At 58.5% G+C, this 16916-nt stretch overlaps 2 protein-coding genes across 7 annotated transcripts; one reads left to right on the top strand and one right to left on the bottom strand.

Moving 5' to 3' along the window:
- The first annotated feature begins 21 nt into the window (after nucleotides 1-21).
- LAMTOR1 (late endosomal/lysosomal adaptor, MAPK and MTOR activator 1) lies at nucleotides 22-9625 on the top strand. The gene is made up of 5 exons (XM_085536575.1): nucleotides 22-93; nucleotides 3259-3404; nucleotides 5896-5973; nucleotides 6069-6195; nucleotides 8490-9625. Exons 1-5 carry the CDS (start codon nucleotides 52-54, stop codon nucleotides 8580-8582), a joined length of 486 nt encoding a protein of 161 aa, XP_085392701.1. The 5' UTR covers nucleotides 22-51; the 3' UTR covers nucleotides 8583-9625.
- On the bottom strand, nucleotides 9554-16784 carry LRRC51 (leucine rich repeat containing 51). Of its 6 annotated transcripts, none has more exons than XM_085536570.1 (6): nucleotides 16740-16784; nucleotides 14983-15060; nucleotides 13033-13199; nucleotides 12301-12449; nucleotides 11209-11344; nucleotides 9554-9710 (listed from the first exon to the last, which is right to left on the bottom strand). In XM_085536570.1, exons 2-5 carry the CDS (start codon nucleotides 15056-15058, stop codon nucleotides 11215-11217), a joined length of 522 nt encoding a protein of 173 aa, XP_085392696.1. In that variant the 5' UTR covers nucleotides 15059-15060; nucleotides 16740-16784; the 3' UTR covers nucleotides 9554-9710; nucleotides 11209-11214. The 6 variants fall into 6 exon arrangements, 5 of the variants coding, with proteins under 5 accessions (XP_085392696.1, XP_085392698.1, XP_085392699.1 ...); XM_085536572.1 differs by having other exon boundaries at nucleotides 12301-12422; XM_085536573.1 differs by lacking the exon at nucleotides 11209-11344.
- Between the last annotated feature and the right edge of the window lie 132 nt (nucleotides 16785-16916).

The following is a 16916-nucleotide window of genomic DNA, read 5'->3' as shown; positions in this document are numbered from 1 at the left end:
GTGGTCGCTCCTCCGTCACGTGACAGGGGCGGGGCGGCCCCTGCCGGAGTCATGGGCTGCTGCTACAGCTCCGAGAGCGAGGGGACGGAACAGGTACGGGGGGATATATAGGGGGGGGTATATGGGGGTATGGGGGGGTATAGGGGGATATGGGGGGGTATGGGGGGGTATGAGGGATATAGGGGGTATAGGAGGGGTATGGGGGGATATAGGGGTATATGGGGGGGATATAGGGGGGGTATAGGGGGATATAGGGAGGTATGGGGGGATATAGGGGGGCATGGGGAGGATATAGGGGGTATAGGGGGATATATAAGGTACTATGGAGGTATATGGGGGGGTATGGGGGGATATAGGGGGTATATAGGGGGTATAGGGGGGATATAGGGGATATAGGGGGGGTATAGGGGGATATAGGGGAAATAGGGGTGTATGGGGGGATATAGGGGGGTATGGGGGATATAAGTGGGGGTATGGGGGGTATAGGGTGGTATAGGGGGGATATGGGGATATGGGGGGGATATAGGAGGATATAGGGGGGTATAGGGGGATATAGGGGATATAGGGGGGATATAGGGGGGTATGTTGGGATATAGGGGGGATATGGGGGGTATGGGGGATATAGGGGGCACTATGGGGGGATATAGGGGGGATATGGAGGGTACAGGGGGGATATTGGGGGATATGGGGGATATAGGGGGGATATAGGAGGATATAGGGGGGTATAGGGGGCTATAGGGGGGATGTTGGGGGCATATAGGGGGTATGTTGGGATATAGGGGGGGTATGGGGGGATATAGGGGCTATAGGGGGGTTATGGGGGGGATATAGGGGGGTATGTTGGGATATAAGGGATATGGGGGGGTATGGGGGGATATAGGGGGGTATAGGGGGATATAGGGGCTATAGGGGGCTATAGGGGGGATATGGGGGGATATAGGGGGGTATGTTGGGATATAGGGGATATGGGGGGGGTATGGGGGATATAGGGGGATATAAGGGGCACTATGGGAGGATATAGGGGGGATATGGAGGGTATAGAGGGGATATAGGGGGGTATGGGGGATATAGGAGGATATAGGGGGGTATAGGGGGCTATATGGGGGATGTGGGGGGCATATAGGGGGTATGTTGGGATATAGGGGGGGTATGGGGGGATATAGGGGTATAGGGGGATATAGGAGGATATAGGGGGATATGGGGGGATATAGGGGGGTATGTTGGAATATAGGGGATATAGGGGGGTATGGGGGGATATGGGGGGTATAGGGGGATATAGGGGGGACTATGGGGGGATATGGGGGGATAGAGGGGAGGATAGGGGGGTATAGAGGGGATATAGGGGGATATAGGGGATATGGGGGGTATCGGGGGGTATTGGGGGGACTATGGGCCTTGTGTGGGTCTGTAGGGGGGCTATGTGGTGCTATTGGGCCTATGGGGGCCTTGTGTGGGGCTGCGGGGCCTATGTGGGTCTATGGGGCCTGTCAGGGCCTATGGGGGCACCTGTATGGGATCATGGGGCCTGTGTAGGCCTGTGGGGGAGCCTGTGTGGGACGGTCAGGGCCTATGGGGTGTAGGGGGGTTTGTGTGGGTCTTTTGGGGCCTGTGTGGGACTATTGGGCCTATGGGGGTTTTGTGTGGGGCTATGGGGTCTGTGTGGGGTTATGGGGGGGACTGTGGGCCTAGTGTGGGTCTGTTGGGGCCCTATGTGGGACTATGGGGCCTGTCAGGGCCTATGGGGGCACCTGTATGGGATCATGGGGCCTGTGGAGGACTATGGGGGGGGTCTGAGGAGGCCTATGGGGGACTGTGGGGTTATGGGGGGGACTATGGGCCTTATGTGGGTCTGTTGGGGCCCTATGTGGGACTATGGGGCCTGTGTGGGGTTATGGGGGGCACTATGGGGGGTATGGGGGGGTTTTATGGGGGGACTATGGGCTTGGTGTGGGTCTGTTGGGGCTCTATGTGGGGCTATGGGGCCTGTCAGGGCCTGTGGGGGCACCTGTATGGGATCATGGGGCCTGTGTAGGGCTGTGATGCCTGTTGGGGTCTGTAGGGTCTATGGGGTCTGCAGGGGCCTGGAGCATCAGGTGAAGGTTTGGGGGCCACAAGGTGAGAAGGACATAAAGGTGATGGAGAGCATCAAGTGGGGGGGGTTATAGGGCTGGGAGGGTTATAGGGTGGGGGGGGTTATGGTAAGGGGGTTATAGGGCTGGGGAGGGGTTATAGGGCTGGGGTGGTTATGGTGGGGGGGCTATAGGGCTGTGGGGCTTATGGGGCTGGGGGGGTTATAGGGCTGGAGGCGGTTATAGGGTACAGGTCTGAGGGGAGTTATAGGGTATAGGGCTGGGGGGGTTATAGGGCTGTGTGGAGGGGTTATAGGGCTGGGGGGGTTATAGGGCTGGGGGGGTGGTTATAGGGCGGGGGGGGGGTTATAGGGCTGGGGTGGTTATGGTAGGGGGGCTATAGGGCTGGGGGGGCGTTATAGGGGTTGGGGCTTATAGGGCTGGGGAGGGATTATAGGGGTGGGGGGGTCATAGGGCTGGGGGGGGCTATAGGGCTGTGTGGGGTGGTTATAGGGCTGGGGGGGTTATAGGGGTAGGGGAGTTATGGTGGGGGGTTATAGGGCAGGGGGGGCTATAGGGCTAGGGGTGGTTATAGGGCTATGTGGGGGGGTTATAGGGCTGGGGGGTGGTTATAAGGCTTGGAGGTGGTTATAGGGCTGGAGGGGGTTATAGGGCTGGGGGGGGTGGTTATAGGGCTGGGGGGTTATAGGGCTAGGGGAGTTATGGTGGGGGGGTTATAGGGCTGGGGGGCGGTTATAGGGCTGGGGGGCGGTTATAGGGCTGGGGGGTGGTTATAGGGCTGGGGGGCGGTTATAGGGCTGGGGGGTGGTTATAGGGCTGAGGGGGTTATAGCGTATAGGGCTGTGGGGGGGGTTGTAGGGCTGGCGGTGGTTATAGGGCTGGGGTGGTTATAGGGCTGGGGTGGTTATAGGGCTGGGGTGGTTATAGGGCTGGGGGTGTTATAGCGTATAGGGCTGTGGGGGGGGTGGTTATAGGGCTGGGGGTGGGCTATAGGACAGAGGTGGTTATAGGGCTGGGGGGTGGGCTATAGGACAGGGGGGGTTGTAGGGCTGGGGGTGGTTATAGGGCTGGGGGTGGTTATAGGGCTGGGGGTGGGTTATAGGGCTGTGTGGGGGGTTATAGGGCTGGGGGTGGTTATGGGGCTGGGGGTTCCCCCGATTTCCCATAGGAAGAAGAAACCAAGCGGCTGCTGGAGCCAGCTGGCAGCCCCCCCAACAAGGCGTTAAATGGGGCTGAGCAGAGCGGCCACAACCTGCCCACAGCGCGCACCGACGAGCAGGCCATGCTGTCATCCATCCTCGCCAAGACTGCAATGTACGGACGGGGGGTATAGGGCAGGACGGGGATATAGGGCAGGACGGGGATATAGGGCAGGACGGGGATATAGGGCAGGACGGGGATATAGGGCAGGACGGGGATATAGGGCAGGATGGGGATATAGGGCAGGATGGGGATATAGGGCAGGACGGGGATATAGGGCAGGATGGGGATATAGGGCAGGATGGGGGATATAGGGCAGGACGGGGATATAGGGCAGGACGGGGATATAGGGCAGGGTGGGGGATATAGGGCAGGATGGGGATATAGGGCAGGACGGGGATATAGGGCAGGATGGGGATATAGGGCAGGATGGGGATATAGGGCAGGGTGGGGGATATAGGGCAGGATGGGGGATATAGGGCAGGACGGGGATATAGGGCAGGATGGGGGATATAGGGCAGGACGGGGATATAGGGCAGGGTGGGGGATATAGGGCAGGATGGGGGATATAGAGCAGGACGGGGATATAGGGCAGGATGGGGGATATAGGGCAGGACGGGGATATAGGGCAGGATGGGGATATAGGACAGGATGGGGATATAGGGCAGGACGGGGATATAGGGCAGGACGGGGATATAGGGCAGGACGGGGATATAGGGCAGGACGGGGATATAGGGCAGGGTGGGGATATAGGGCAGGGTGGGGGATATAGGGCAGGATGGGGGATATAGGGCAGGACGGGGATATAGGGCAGGACGGGGGATATAGGGCAGGACGGGGGATATAGGGCAGGACGGGGGGATATAGGGCAGGACGGGGGATATAGGGCAGGACGGGGGATATAGGGCAGGATGGGGATATAGGGCAGGATGGGGGATATGGGGCAGGACGGGGATATAGGGCAGGACGGGGATATAGGGCAGGACGGGGGATATGGGGCAGGACGGGGATATAGGGCAGGACGGGGATATAGGGCAGGACGGGGGATATAGGGCAGGACGGGGGATATGGGGCAGGACGGGGATATAGGGCAGGACGGGGGTTATAGGGCAGGATGGGGGGATATAGGGCAGGATGGGGATATAGGGCAGGACGGGGATATAGGGCAGGATGGGGATATAGGGCAGGACGGGGATCTAGGGCAGGACGGGGATATAGGGCAGGATGGGGATATAGGGCAGGACGGGGGATATAGGGCAGGATGGGGATATAGGGCAGGACGGGGATCTAGGGCAGGACGGGGATATAGGGCAGGATGGGGATATAGGGCAGGACGGGGGATATAGGGCAGGATGGGGATATAGGGCAGGACGGGGATCTAGGGCAGGACGGGGATATAGGGCAGGACGGGGGTTATAGGGCAGGATGGGGGGATATAGGGCAGGATGGGGATATAGGGCAGGACGGGGGATATAGGGCAGGATGGGGATATAGGGCAGGACGGGGATCTAGGGCAGGACGGGGATATAGGGCAGGACGGGGATATAGGGCAGGACGGGGATATAGGGCAGGACGGGGGTTATAGGGCAGGATGGGGGGATATAGGGCAGGACGGGGATATAGGGCAGGACGGGGATATAGGGCAGGACGGGGATATAGGGCAGGACGGGGGATATAGGGCAGGACGGGGGATATAGGGCAGGATGGGGATATAGGGCAGGACGGGGGTTATAGGGCAGGATGGGGGGATATAGGGCAGGACGGGGATATAGGGCAGGACGGGGGGATATAGGGCAGGACGGGGATATAGGGCAGGATGGGGATATAGGGCAGGACGGGGGTTATAGGGCAGGATGGGGGGATATAGGGCAGGACGGGGATATAGGGCAGGACGGGGATATAGGGCAGGACGGGGATATAGGGCAGGACGGGGATATAGGGCAGGGGGCTGCAGGTGGGACCCACGGCCCAGAATAGGCAACACAGCCCCTAATAGGTAACATGGGCCCCTAATAGACTCCATAGCCCCCCAATAGGCCCCACCGCCCCATAATAGGTAACATGGCCACCTAATATGTAATACAGCCCCCTAATAGGCCCCATGGCCCCATAATAGCCCCCTAATAGGCCATGCAACCCCCTAATAGGTAACATGGCACCCTAATAGACCCCACAGCCCCTAATAGACCCCACAGCCCCTAATAGACCCCACAGCCCCCTAATAGGCCCCACAGCCCCCTAATAGGCCCCACAGCCCCCTAATAGGCCCCACAGGCCCCCTAATAGGCCTCATAGCCCCATCTAGGCCCCACAGCCCCATCTAGGCCCCACAGCCCCTAATAGGCCCCACAGCCCCTAATAGGCCCCACTGCTCCCTAATAGGTAACACAGCCCCCTAATAGGCCATACAGCCCCTAATAGGCCCCACATCCCCTAATAGGCCACACAGCCCCCTAATAGGCCCCATAGCCCCCTAATATGTAATATAGGCCCCATGGGCCCCTAATAGACCCCACAGCCCCCTAATAGGCCCCACAGCCCCCTAATAGCCCCCTAATAAGCCCCACAGCCCCTAATAGTCCTCCCGACCCTCGTATCCCTGCAGTAACATCATCGACGTGTCGGCCGCCGACTCGCAGGGGATGGAGCAGCACGAATACATGGACAGAGCCCGGCAGTACAGGTGGGTCTATGGAGCCCTGCTATGGGGGGGGGGCAGCTCATCCCCAGCCCCATAATGGGACACACACAGACCCCCGCCCCTATTTAACCCCCCAGCACCCGGCTGGCCATGCTGAGCAACAGCCTGACGCACTGGAAGAAGCTGCCGCTGCTGCCATCGCTCACCAACCAGCCCCACCAGGTGCTGGCCAGCGAACCCGTCCCATACACAGACCTACAGCAGGTGAGGGGGGTCCTGCTGCAGCCCCCACCCCATTACAACCAGCCCCTATGGGGCTGACCCACAGCCTCTAACCCCCCAACCCACAGGTATCCCTGTGTAGGCCTATGGGGAGGCCTGTGTGGGTCTGTGGGGTGTAGGGGGGGTTGTGTGGGTCTTTTGGGGCCTGTGGGGGGTCCGTCTGCAGCCCCCACCCCATTACAACCATCCCCTATGGGGCTGACCCACAGCCTCCCCCCCCAACCCACAGGTTCCCCTGTGTAGGCCTATGGGGGAGCCTATGGGGAGGCCTATGTGGGTCTGTGGGGTGTAGGGGGTTTGTGTGGGTCTGTGGGGCCTATGGGGAGGCCTATGTGGAACTATGGGGTCTGTGTGGGGTTATGGGGGGGACTATGTGGGACTATGGGGCCTGTGGAGGCCTATGGGGGAGAGTGTCTGGGGCTGTGGAGGCCTATGGTGAGGCCTATGTGGGACTGTGGGGTGTAGGGGGGTTTGTGTGGGTCTTTAGGGGCCTATGGGGAGGCCTATGTGGGTCTATGGGGTGTAGGGGGCCTTGTGTGGGGCTATGGGGTCTGTGTGGGGTAATGGGGGGGACTATGGGGTCTGTGTGGGGTTATGGGGGGGACCATGGGCCTGTGTGGGTCTTTGGGAGCCTATGGGGAGGCCTGTGTGGGTCTGTGGGGTGTAGGGGGGTTTGTGTGGGTCTTTTAGGGTCTGTGGGGGGGCCTATGTGGGACTATGGGGTCTGTGTGGGGTTATGGGGGGGACTATGTGGGACTATGGGGCCTGTCAGGTCCTATGGAGGCACCTGCATGGGATTATGGGGTCTGTGTAGGTCTATGGGGGAGCCTGTGTGGGTCTGTGGGGCCTGTAGGGGGCCTTGCATGGGGCTATGGGGTCTGTATGGGCTTATGGAGGAGCCTATGTGGGCCTGTGGTGGCCTATGGGGAGGCCTATGTGGGTCTGTGGGGTGTAGGGGGGGTTGTGTGGGTCTTTTGGAGCTTGTGGGGAGGCCTATGTGGGGCTATTGGGCCTATGGAGGGCATTGTGTGGGGCTATGGGGTCTGTATGGGCATATGGAGGAGCCAGTGTGGGACTATGGGGTCTGTGTGGGGTTATGGGGGGCCCTATGTGGGACTATGGAGTCTGTCAGGGCCCATGGGGGCACCTGTATGGGATATGGGGCCTGTGTGGGTCTGTGGGAGCCTATGGGGAGGCCTATGTGGGTCTGTGGGGTGTAGGGGGGTTTGTGTGGGTCTTTTGGGGCCTGTGGGGGGGCCTTCTGCAGCCCCCACCCCATTACAACCATCCCCTATGGGGCTGAACCACAGCCTCTCCCCCTCCCACCCCACAGGTATCCCTGTGTAGGGCTATGGGGAGTCCTATGTGGGTCTGTGGGGTGTAGGGGGGTTGTGTGGGTCTTTTGGGGTCTATGGGGAGGCCTATGTGGGGCTATTGGGCCTATGGGGGGCATTGTGTGGGGCTGTGGGGTCTGTGTAGGCTTATGGAGGAGCCAGTGTGGGACTATGGGGTCTGTGTGAGGTTATGGGGGGGACTATGGGCCTGGTGTGGGTCTGGTGGGGCCCTATGTGGGACTATGGGGCCTGTCAGGGCCTATGGGGGCACCTGTATGGGATCATGGGGCCTGTGTAGGTCTATGGGGGGCCTTGTGTGGGGCTATGGGGTCTATGTGGGACTATGGGGGCACCTGTGTGGGATTGTGGGGCTGTGGGAGGAATATGGAGGGGGGGGTGTCTGTGTAGGCCTATGAGATGGGTCTGTGTGGGACTGTGGGGCCTATGGGGAGACCTGTGTGGGTCTTTTGGGGCCTGTGGGTGGCCTATGTGGGATTATTGGGCCTATGGGGGGCCTTGTGTGGGGCTATGGGGTCTGTGTGGGGTTATGGGGGGGACTGTCGGCCTTGTGTGGGGCTATGGGGCCTGTGTGGGACTATGGGGCCTGTCAGGGCCTATGGGGGCACCTGTATGGGATCATGGGGCCTGTGTGGGACTGGGGCCTATGGGGGGCTTGTGTGGGGCTATGTGGGTCTATGTGGGCCTATGGGGGCACCTGTGTGGGATTGTGGGGCTGTGGGGGCATTTGGGGGGGGGGGGTGTCTGTGTAGGCCTATGAGATGGGTCTGTGTGGGACTGTGGGGCCTATGGGGAGGCCTGTGTGTGTCTGTGGTGTCTGTGTGGTGTCGGTGGGTCTGTGTGGGTCTTTTGGGGTCTGTGTGGTCCCATTCCCCCCCTCACCCGCTCTATGGGGCCGCCCCCTTTCTCTCTCCCCGTTGCCAGGTGTCCCGTATCGCAGCCTACGCCGTCAGCGCTTTGTCCCAGATCCGGGTGGACGCCAAAGAAGAACTGGTTGTACAGTTTGGGATCCCATGAGCAGCACAGCCCCAGTTATGGGGCGCAGTTATGGGGCGCAGTTATGGGGGGCAGTTATGGGGGGCAGTTATGGGGCTCAGTTATGGGGTTCAGTTATGGGGCGCAGTTATGGGGGGCAGTTATGGGCTTTATTTTGGGGGGGGGGGGGTTGTTTGGTTGGGTTTTGTCTTTATTTCCCCCCCCCCCCCCCATCCCTATGGCACAACTTGTACATACAGCCCAGCTCTTATTCATCACAGCCCCCCCCCAAATGTGCATAGGGTAAAATGGGGGGGGGGCTTCATCCTCATTGCTGCCCCTATGGCTGCCCCCCCCCCCCCCCCCTTTGTGTGTATAGGGTAAAGGGGGGGGGCTACATCCTCATCACTGCCCCCCCCCCCCCCTTTGTGTGTACAGGATAAATGAGGGGGGGGCTTCATCCTCATTGCTGGGGGTCTGGGGTTGCCCCCGCCCCCCCCTTCTGCGTGCATAGAATAAATGGGGGGGGGCTGCATCTTCATTGCTGCCCCTATGGCTGCCCCCCCCCCCTTTGTGTGCATAGATTAAAGGGGGGAGCTCCATCCTCATCACTGCCCCCCCCCCCCCACTGTGTGCTTAGAATAAATGGGGGGGGGGCTACATCCTCATTGCTGCCCCCTATGGCTGCCCCCCCCCCCCCTTTGTGTGTATAGGTTAAAGGGGGGGGGCGCTACATCCTCATTGCTGTGGGTCTGGGGTTGCCCCCCCCCCCCGTGTGCATAGGGTAAATGGGGGGGGGGCTCCATCCTCATCACTGCCCCCCCCCTTTGTGTGCATAGAATAAATGGGGGGGGGGCTGCATCCTCCTTGCTGTGGGTCTGGGGTCTGCGGTTGCCCCCCCCCCATATAAAGGGCAGGTTCAGGAGCTGCTGCCCCCATAGGACACTCCCCGGTGCCCCCCCCATTTATCCCCCCCCATTTATCCCCCCCTTTACCCCCCCCCATTTCTCTCCTTTTCTTTTTGGGGGGGTTCAGTTGCTTTTAATTCACCGTCCCACATAAACTCACACACATCCAGCCCCACACATTGGGCTCCTCTCTGTTCTATGGGGTTTGTGGCCCCACAGCGGCTCCTCTGTGTCCTATGGGGTCTGTGGGGTCGTCCATTACCTGCAATGTGGGGGGGGGAGGAGCTGTGGGGGGGCTTCATTCCCCCCCCCCCCATAAATATATGGATGATCCCAGTTGGTTTATGGCACCTCCTGCCCCACGTAGGGATGGTGGGGGGCTATTGGGGTCTATGGGGGCACCTGGATGGGAATATGGGGCCTGTGTGGGGTTGTGGGGGGACTATGGGGCTGCTGTGGGACTGTTGGGGGCTATGGGGGCACCTGGGTGGGAATATGGGGTCTGTGTGGGTCTGTGGGGTTATGGGGGGACTATGGGACTGCTGTGGGGCTGGTGGGGTCCTGTGTGGGGCACCTGTGTGGGACTATGGGGTCTATGGGGGGTCTGTGTGGGGTTATGGGGGGACTATGGGCCTGCTGTGGGTCTGTTGGGGTCTATGGGGGCACCTGGATGGGATTGTGGGGCTGTGGGGTCTGTGGGAGCCTATGGGGAGGCCTATGTGGGTCTATGGGGTCTGTGTGGGGATGTGGGGGGCACTATGGGGCTGGTGGGGTCCTGTGTGGGGCACCTGTATGGGACTATGTGGTCTATGGGGTCTGTGTGGGGTTATGGGGGGGACTATGGGCCTGCTGTGGGTCTGTTGGGGTCCCATGTGGGACTATGGGGCCTGTCAGGGCCTATGGGGGCACCTGGATGGGATCATGGGGCCTGTGTGGGGCTGTGGGGTCTGTGGGAGCCTATGTGGGTCTATGGGGTCTGTGTGGGGTTATGGGGGGACTATGGGCCTGCTGTGGGTCTGTTGGGGCCTATGGGGGCACCTGTATGGGACTGTGGGGCCTGTCAGGGTCTGTGTGGGGTTATGGGGGGGACTATGGGGCTGGTGTGGGGCTGGTGGGGTCCTGTGTGGGGCTATGGGGCCTGTCAGGGTCTATGGGGCACCTGTATGGGATCATGGGGCCTGTGTGGGGCTGTGGGGTCTGTGGGAGCCTATGGGGAGGCCTATGTGGGTCTATGGGGTCTGTGTGGGGATGTGGGGGGGACTATGGGGCTGGTGGGGTCCTGTGTGGGGCACCTGTATGGGACTATGTGGTCTATGGGGTCTGTGTGGGGTTATGGGGGGACTATGGACCTGCTGTGGGTCTATTGGGGTCTATGGGGGCACCTGGATGGGACTATGGGGTCTGTGGGGGTCTGTGTGGAGCTATGGGGTCTGTGTGGGGTTATGGGGGGACTATGGGCCTGCTGTGGGTCTATTGGGGTCTATGGGGGCACCTGTATGGGATCATGGGGTCCGTGGGGTCTGCGTGGGATTATGGGCCTGCTGTGGGTCTGTAGGGTCCCTATGTGGGACTATGGGGTCTGTGTGAGGTTATGGGGGGACTATGGGCTGCTGTGGGTCTGTAGGGTTCCTATGTGGGGCTATGGGGTCTGTGTGGGGTTATGGGGGCGCTATGGGCCTGCTGTGGGTCTGTAGGGTCCCTATGTGTGACTGTGGGCCCTGTAGGGTGGCTGTGCTATGGGGCTGCCCCCCATCTCTTACCTGTCCCTATTGATCCTTATGGGGCCGGTTCCTGCCCTGTGCCCGCCCCCAAACAGCCGCGTCCCTTCGCTCCTGTTCTGTCACCGCACTGAAATCCAGCGAGTTCAACTGGGGCAGCACGGCCAGAACGTAGCGTCTGTGGGGCAGGATGTGGGGGGCTGTATATGTGGGGCTGGACGTGTGGGGCTGTATATGTAGGGCTGGATATGTGGGGCTGGACGTGTGGGGCTGGATGTGTGGGGTGATGTGGGTCTGGCTGTGTGGGTCTGGATGTGTGGGGTGATGTGTGGGGTGATGTGATGTGTGGGGCTGGACGTGTGGGGCTGGACGTGTGGGGCTGGACGTGTGGGGTGATGTGTGGGGCTGGATATATGGGGCTGGACGTGTGGGGCTGGACGTGTGGGGCTGGATGTGTGGGGTGATGTGTGGGGCTGGACGTGTGGGGCTGGATGTGTGGGGCTGGATGTGTGGGGCTGGATGTTTTGGGAGATGTGTGGGGCTGGATGTGTGGGGCTGGATGTTTTGGGTGATGTGTGGGGCTGGATGTGTGGGTCTAGATATGTGGGGTGATGTGTGGGGCTGGACGTGTGGGGCTGGACGTGTGGGGCTGGATGTGTGGGGTGATGTGGGGCTGGATATATGGGGCTGGATGTGTGGGGTGATGTGTGGGTCTGGATATGTGGGGCTGTATATGTGGGTCTGTCTGTGTGTCTGTCTATGGGGCAGGCTGTGTGTGTCTATGGGGCAGCTCCCCCGTTACCTGTACCCCGGCTCCTCCTCCATGGGGTTCCCGTTCAGGGTCAATGTGTGGGGCTGGCTGTGTGTCTGTCTATGGGGCAGGCTGTGTGTCTGTCTATGGGGCAGGCTGTGTCTGTCTATGGGGCAGGCTGTGTGTGTCTATGGGGCAGGCTGTGTGTCTGTCTATGGGGCAGGCTGTGTGTGTGTCTATGGGGCAGGCTGTGTGTGTCTATGGGGCAGGCTGTGTGTGTCTATGGGGCAGGCTGTGTGTGTCTATGGGGCTGGCTGTGGGGCTGTCTATGGGGCTGTCTATGGGTCTGTCTATGTCTGTCTATGGGGCAGCCCCCCCGTTACCTGTACCCCGGCTCCTCCTCCATGGGGTTCCCGTTCAGGGTCAGGCGCCGCAGTTCACTCAGTGGCCGCAGTTTCTGCACCTCGCTCAGGTCCCGGATGTTGTTCCCGTGCAGGTTCAGGCTCTGCAGCCCCAACAGGGTGCTCAGCACCTGGGGGGGGGCACGGATCGGGGGCTGCCCCATAGATAGGGGGCTGCCCCATATGTAGGGGGCACGGATCGGGGGCTGCCCCATATGTAGGGGGCACAGCTCAGTGTCTGCCCCACAGCTCATGGTCTGCCCCATATGTAGGGCACACAGCTCAGGGTCTGCCCCACTTGTAGGGTCTGGCCCCACATGTAGAGGGCACAGCTCAAGGTCTGCCCCATATGTAGGGGGGAGAACTCAGGGGCTGCCCCATATATAGGGGGCACAGCTCAGGGTCTGGCCCCATAGCTCAGGGTCTATCCCATATATAGGGCACACAGCTCAAGGTCTGCCCCATATGTAGGGGGGAGAACTCAGGGGCTGCCCCATATATAGGGGGCACAGCTCAAGGTTTGGCCCTATAGCTTAGGGTCCAGACCCACAGCTCAGGGTCTGCCCCATATATAGGGGGCACAGCTCAAGGTCTGGCCCCACAGATCAGGGTCTGGCCCCACTTGTAGGGGGCACAGCTCAGGGCCTGCCCCACATCTCATTCCCCGCCCCATATTTGGGTCCCCCATCTCATTCCCCGCCCCCGTTGACTCACGGGCTCGATGCAGCTCAGCCGGTTACACGCCAGGTCGAGCCACCGCAGCCGGGCGGGGTGTAACAGCAGCCGCTGTAACGTGGGATGGAGCCCGGCCAGGGAACGGAGCCCCGTGTAGGGCAGACGGAGCGCGACGGTGGGAGATGGGGCGGCGTCGGGACACAGATCTGTGGGGCACAGTGTGGGGCACAGCCTGACACATAGAGATCTATGGGGCAGAGTGTGGGGCACAGCCTGACACACACAGAGCTATGGGGCACAGTGTGGGGCACAGCCTGACACATAGAGATCTATGGGGCAGAGTGTGGGGCACAGCCTGACACACACAGAGCTATGGGGCAGAGTGAGATACAGCCAGACACACACAGATCTATGGGGCACAGTAACGGGAGGGATGTGGGGCAGTGAGATACAGACACAGAGAGAGATATGGGGCACAGTGACATACAGACACATAGAGAGCTATGGGGCACAGTAACGGGAGAGATATGGGGCAGTGAGATACAGACACAGAGAGAGCTATGGGGCAGAGTGTGAGACAGACACATAGAGATCTATGGGGCACAGTGTGGGGAGATCTATGGGGCACGGTGTGAGACACAGCCAGACACATAGAGATCTATGGGGCAGAGTATGGGGCACATCTATGGGGCAGAGTGTGAGATACAGCCAGACACATAGAGATCTATGGGGCACAGAGTGGGGAGATCTATGGGGCAGAGTGACATACAGCCAGACACATAGAGATCTATGGGGCACAGTGACATACAGACAGACACATAGAGATCTATGGGGCAGAGTGAGATACAGCCAGACACATAGAGATCTATGGGGCAGAGTGAGATACAGCCAGACACATAGAGATCTATGGGGCAGAGTGAGAGATACAGCCAGACACATAGAGAGCTATGGGGCAGAGTGTGGGGAGATCTATGGGGCAGTGACATACAGCCAGACCCATAGAGATCTATGGGGCACAGTGTGAGATACAGCCAGACACATAGAGATCTATGGGGCAGAGTGAGATACAGCCAGACACATAGAGATCTATGGGGCAGAGTGAGATACAGCCAGACACATAGAGATCTATGGGGCAGAGAGTGGGGAGATCTATGGGGCACAGTGTGAGACACAGCCTGACACATAGCGGGGGGTTGTGGGGTTATGGGGTTGTGGGGTTATGGGGCTATGGGGTTATGGGGTTGTGGGGTTATGGGGCTGTGGGGTTATGGGGTTGTGGGGTTATGGGGCTGTGGGGTTATGGGGTTATAGGGCTATGGGGTTCTGGGGTTATGGGGCTGTGGGGTTCTGGGGCTGTGGGGTTCTGGGGTTATGGGGCTGTGGGGTTATGGGGTTCTGGGGCTGTGGGGTTATAGGATTATGGGGTTATGGGGTTGTGGGGTTATGGGGCTGTGGGGTTATGGGGCTGTGGGGTTATGGGGCTGTGGGGTTATGGGGCTGTGGGGTTATGGGGTTATGGGGTTATGGGGCTGTGGGGTTATGGGGTTATAGGGCTATGGGGTTCTGGGGTTATGGGGCTGTGGGGTTATGGGGTTGTGGGGTTATGGGGCTATGGGGCTGTGGGGTTATAGGATTATGGGGTTATGGGGTTAAGGGGTTATGGGGCTGTGGGGTTATGGGGTTATGGGGCTGTGGGGTTATGGGGCTGTGGGGTTATGGGGTTGTGGGGCTGTGGGGTTATGGGGCTGTGGGGTTATGGGGCTGTGGGGTTATGGGGTTATGGGGCTGTGGGGTTATGGGGCTGTGGGGTTATGGGGCTGTGGGGTTATGGGGCTGTGGGGTTAAGGGGTTATGGGGCTGTGGGGTTATGGGGCTGTGGGGTTATGGGGCTGTGGGGTTATGGGGCTGTGGGGTTATGGGGCTGTGGGGTTATGGGGTTATGGGGCTGTGGGTTTATGGGGTTGTGGGGCTGTGGGGCCCCATACTGACCCTGCAGGGACTGAAGGGGCTGGAAGGAGAAGTCGAGGGGGGGGACGAGCTCTGGGGGCAGCGGGTGGGACGGCATCACTGGGGGCAAAGGGGGCACTTATGGGGCTGAGGGGTCGGGGTCTGCCCCACATAGACACCATATGGGGCTGGGACACAAGGCTGACCCACAGCTACACACAACCCATCCCCTATGGCACCACACACCCCATATGTGACTCCCATAGTCCCACATATACAACCCATAGCCCCACATATACAACCCATAGCCCCACATATACAACCCATAGCCCCACATATAACCCCATATACCCCATATATCCCCATATAACCCCATATATCCCCATATAACCCCATATATCCCATATACCCCCATATAACCCCATATAATCTCATATAATCCCATATAACCCCATATACCCCCATATAACCCCATATAATCTCATATAACCCCATATAATCTCATATAACCCCATATAGCCCCATATAACCCCATATACCTCATACAATCCCATATAACCCCATATAACCCCATATAACCCCATATACCTCATACAATCCCATATAACCCCATATAACCCCATATAACCCCATATACCTCATACAATCCCATATAACCCCATATACCCCATATAACCCCATATTGACCCCATATAACCCCATATAACCCCATATAACCCCATATAACCCCATATAACCCCATATAATCCCATACAATCCCATATAACCCCATAGACCCCCATATAACCCCATATAACCCCATATAACCCTATATATCCCATACAATCCCATATAACCCCATATAACTCTATATAACCCCATATAACCCCATATAACCCCATACAATCCCATATAACCCCATATAACCCTATATACCCCATGTAACCCCATATAATCTCATATAATCCCATATAACCCATATAACCCATATAACCCCATATACCCCATATAACCCTATATATCCCATACAACCCCATATAACCCCATATAACCCCATATAACCCCATATAACCCCATACAACCCCATATAAACCCATATAATCCTATACAATCCCATATAACCCCATATAACCCCATATAACCCCATATAACCCTATATATCCCATATAACCCCATATAACCCCATATATCCCATACAATCCCATATAACCCCATATAACCCCATATACCCCATATAACCCTATATACCCCATATACCCCATACAATCCCATATATCCCCATATAACCCCATATACCCCATATAACCCCATATAACCCCATATACCTCATACAATCCCATATAACCCCATATAACCCCATATAACCCCATATAACCCCATATAACCCCATAGACCCCATATAACCCATATAACCCCATATAATCCCATATAACCCCATATAACCCCATATACCTCATACAATCCCATATAACCCCATATAACCCCATATAACCCCATATAACCCCATAGACCCCATATAACCCATATAACCCCATATACCTCATACAATCCCATATACCCCATATACCCCATATAACCCCATATAACCCCATATAACCCCATATACCCCATATAACCCCATATACCCCATATAACCCCATATAACCCCATATAACGCCATATAACCCCATATAACCCCATATAACCCCATATAACCCCATATAACCCCATATAACCCCATATAACCCCATATAACCCCATATAACCCATATAACCCCATATAACCCTATATACCCCATATAACCCCATATATCCCATACAATCCCATATAACCCCATTACCCCCCCGGCCGTTACAACGCCCCCTCCTCTCCCCGCTCTTCTCGCGAGACTTCCAACGCGCCGCCCGAGATTTGCGGAGCGCGCCATCACTCGGCGGAGCGGCAGCCAATCGCACGTCGCCACGTCACGTCGGAATCAGCCAATGGGAGAAGACGGCTGGGGGCGTTTGAATCGTGG

This window comes from Coturnix japonica, chromosome 1, assembly GCF_054131305.1.
Source record: "Coturnix japonica strain WE chromosome 1, WE-NBRP24, whole genome shotgun sequence".
NCBI classification, from domain to species: domain Eukaryota; kingdom Metazoa; phylum Chordata; class Aves; order Galliformes; family Phasianidae; genus Coturnix; species Coturnix japonica.
Note: the sequence above shows the minus strand (reverse complement) of the source record. Positions and strands in the feature narration are given on the sequence as shown.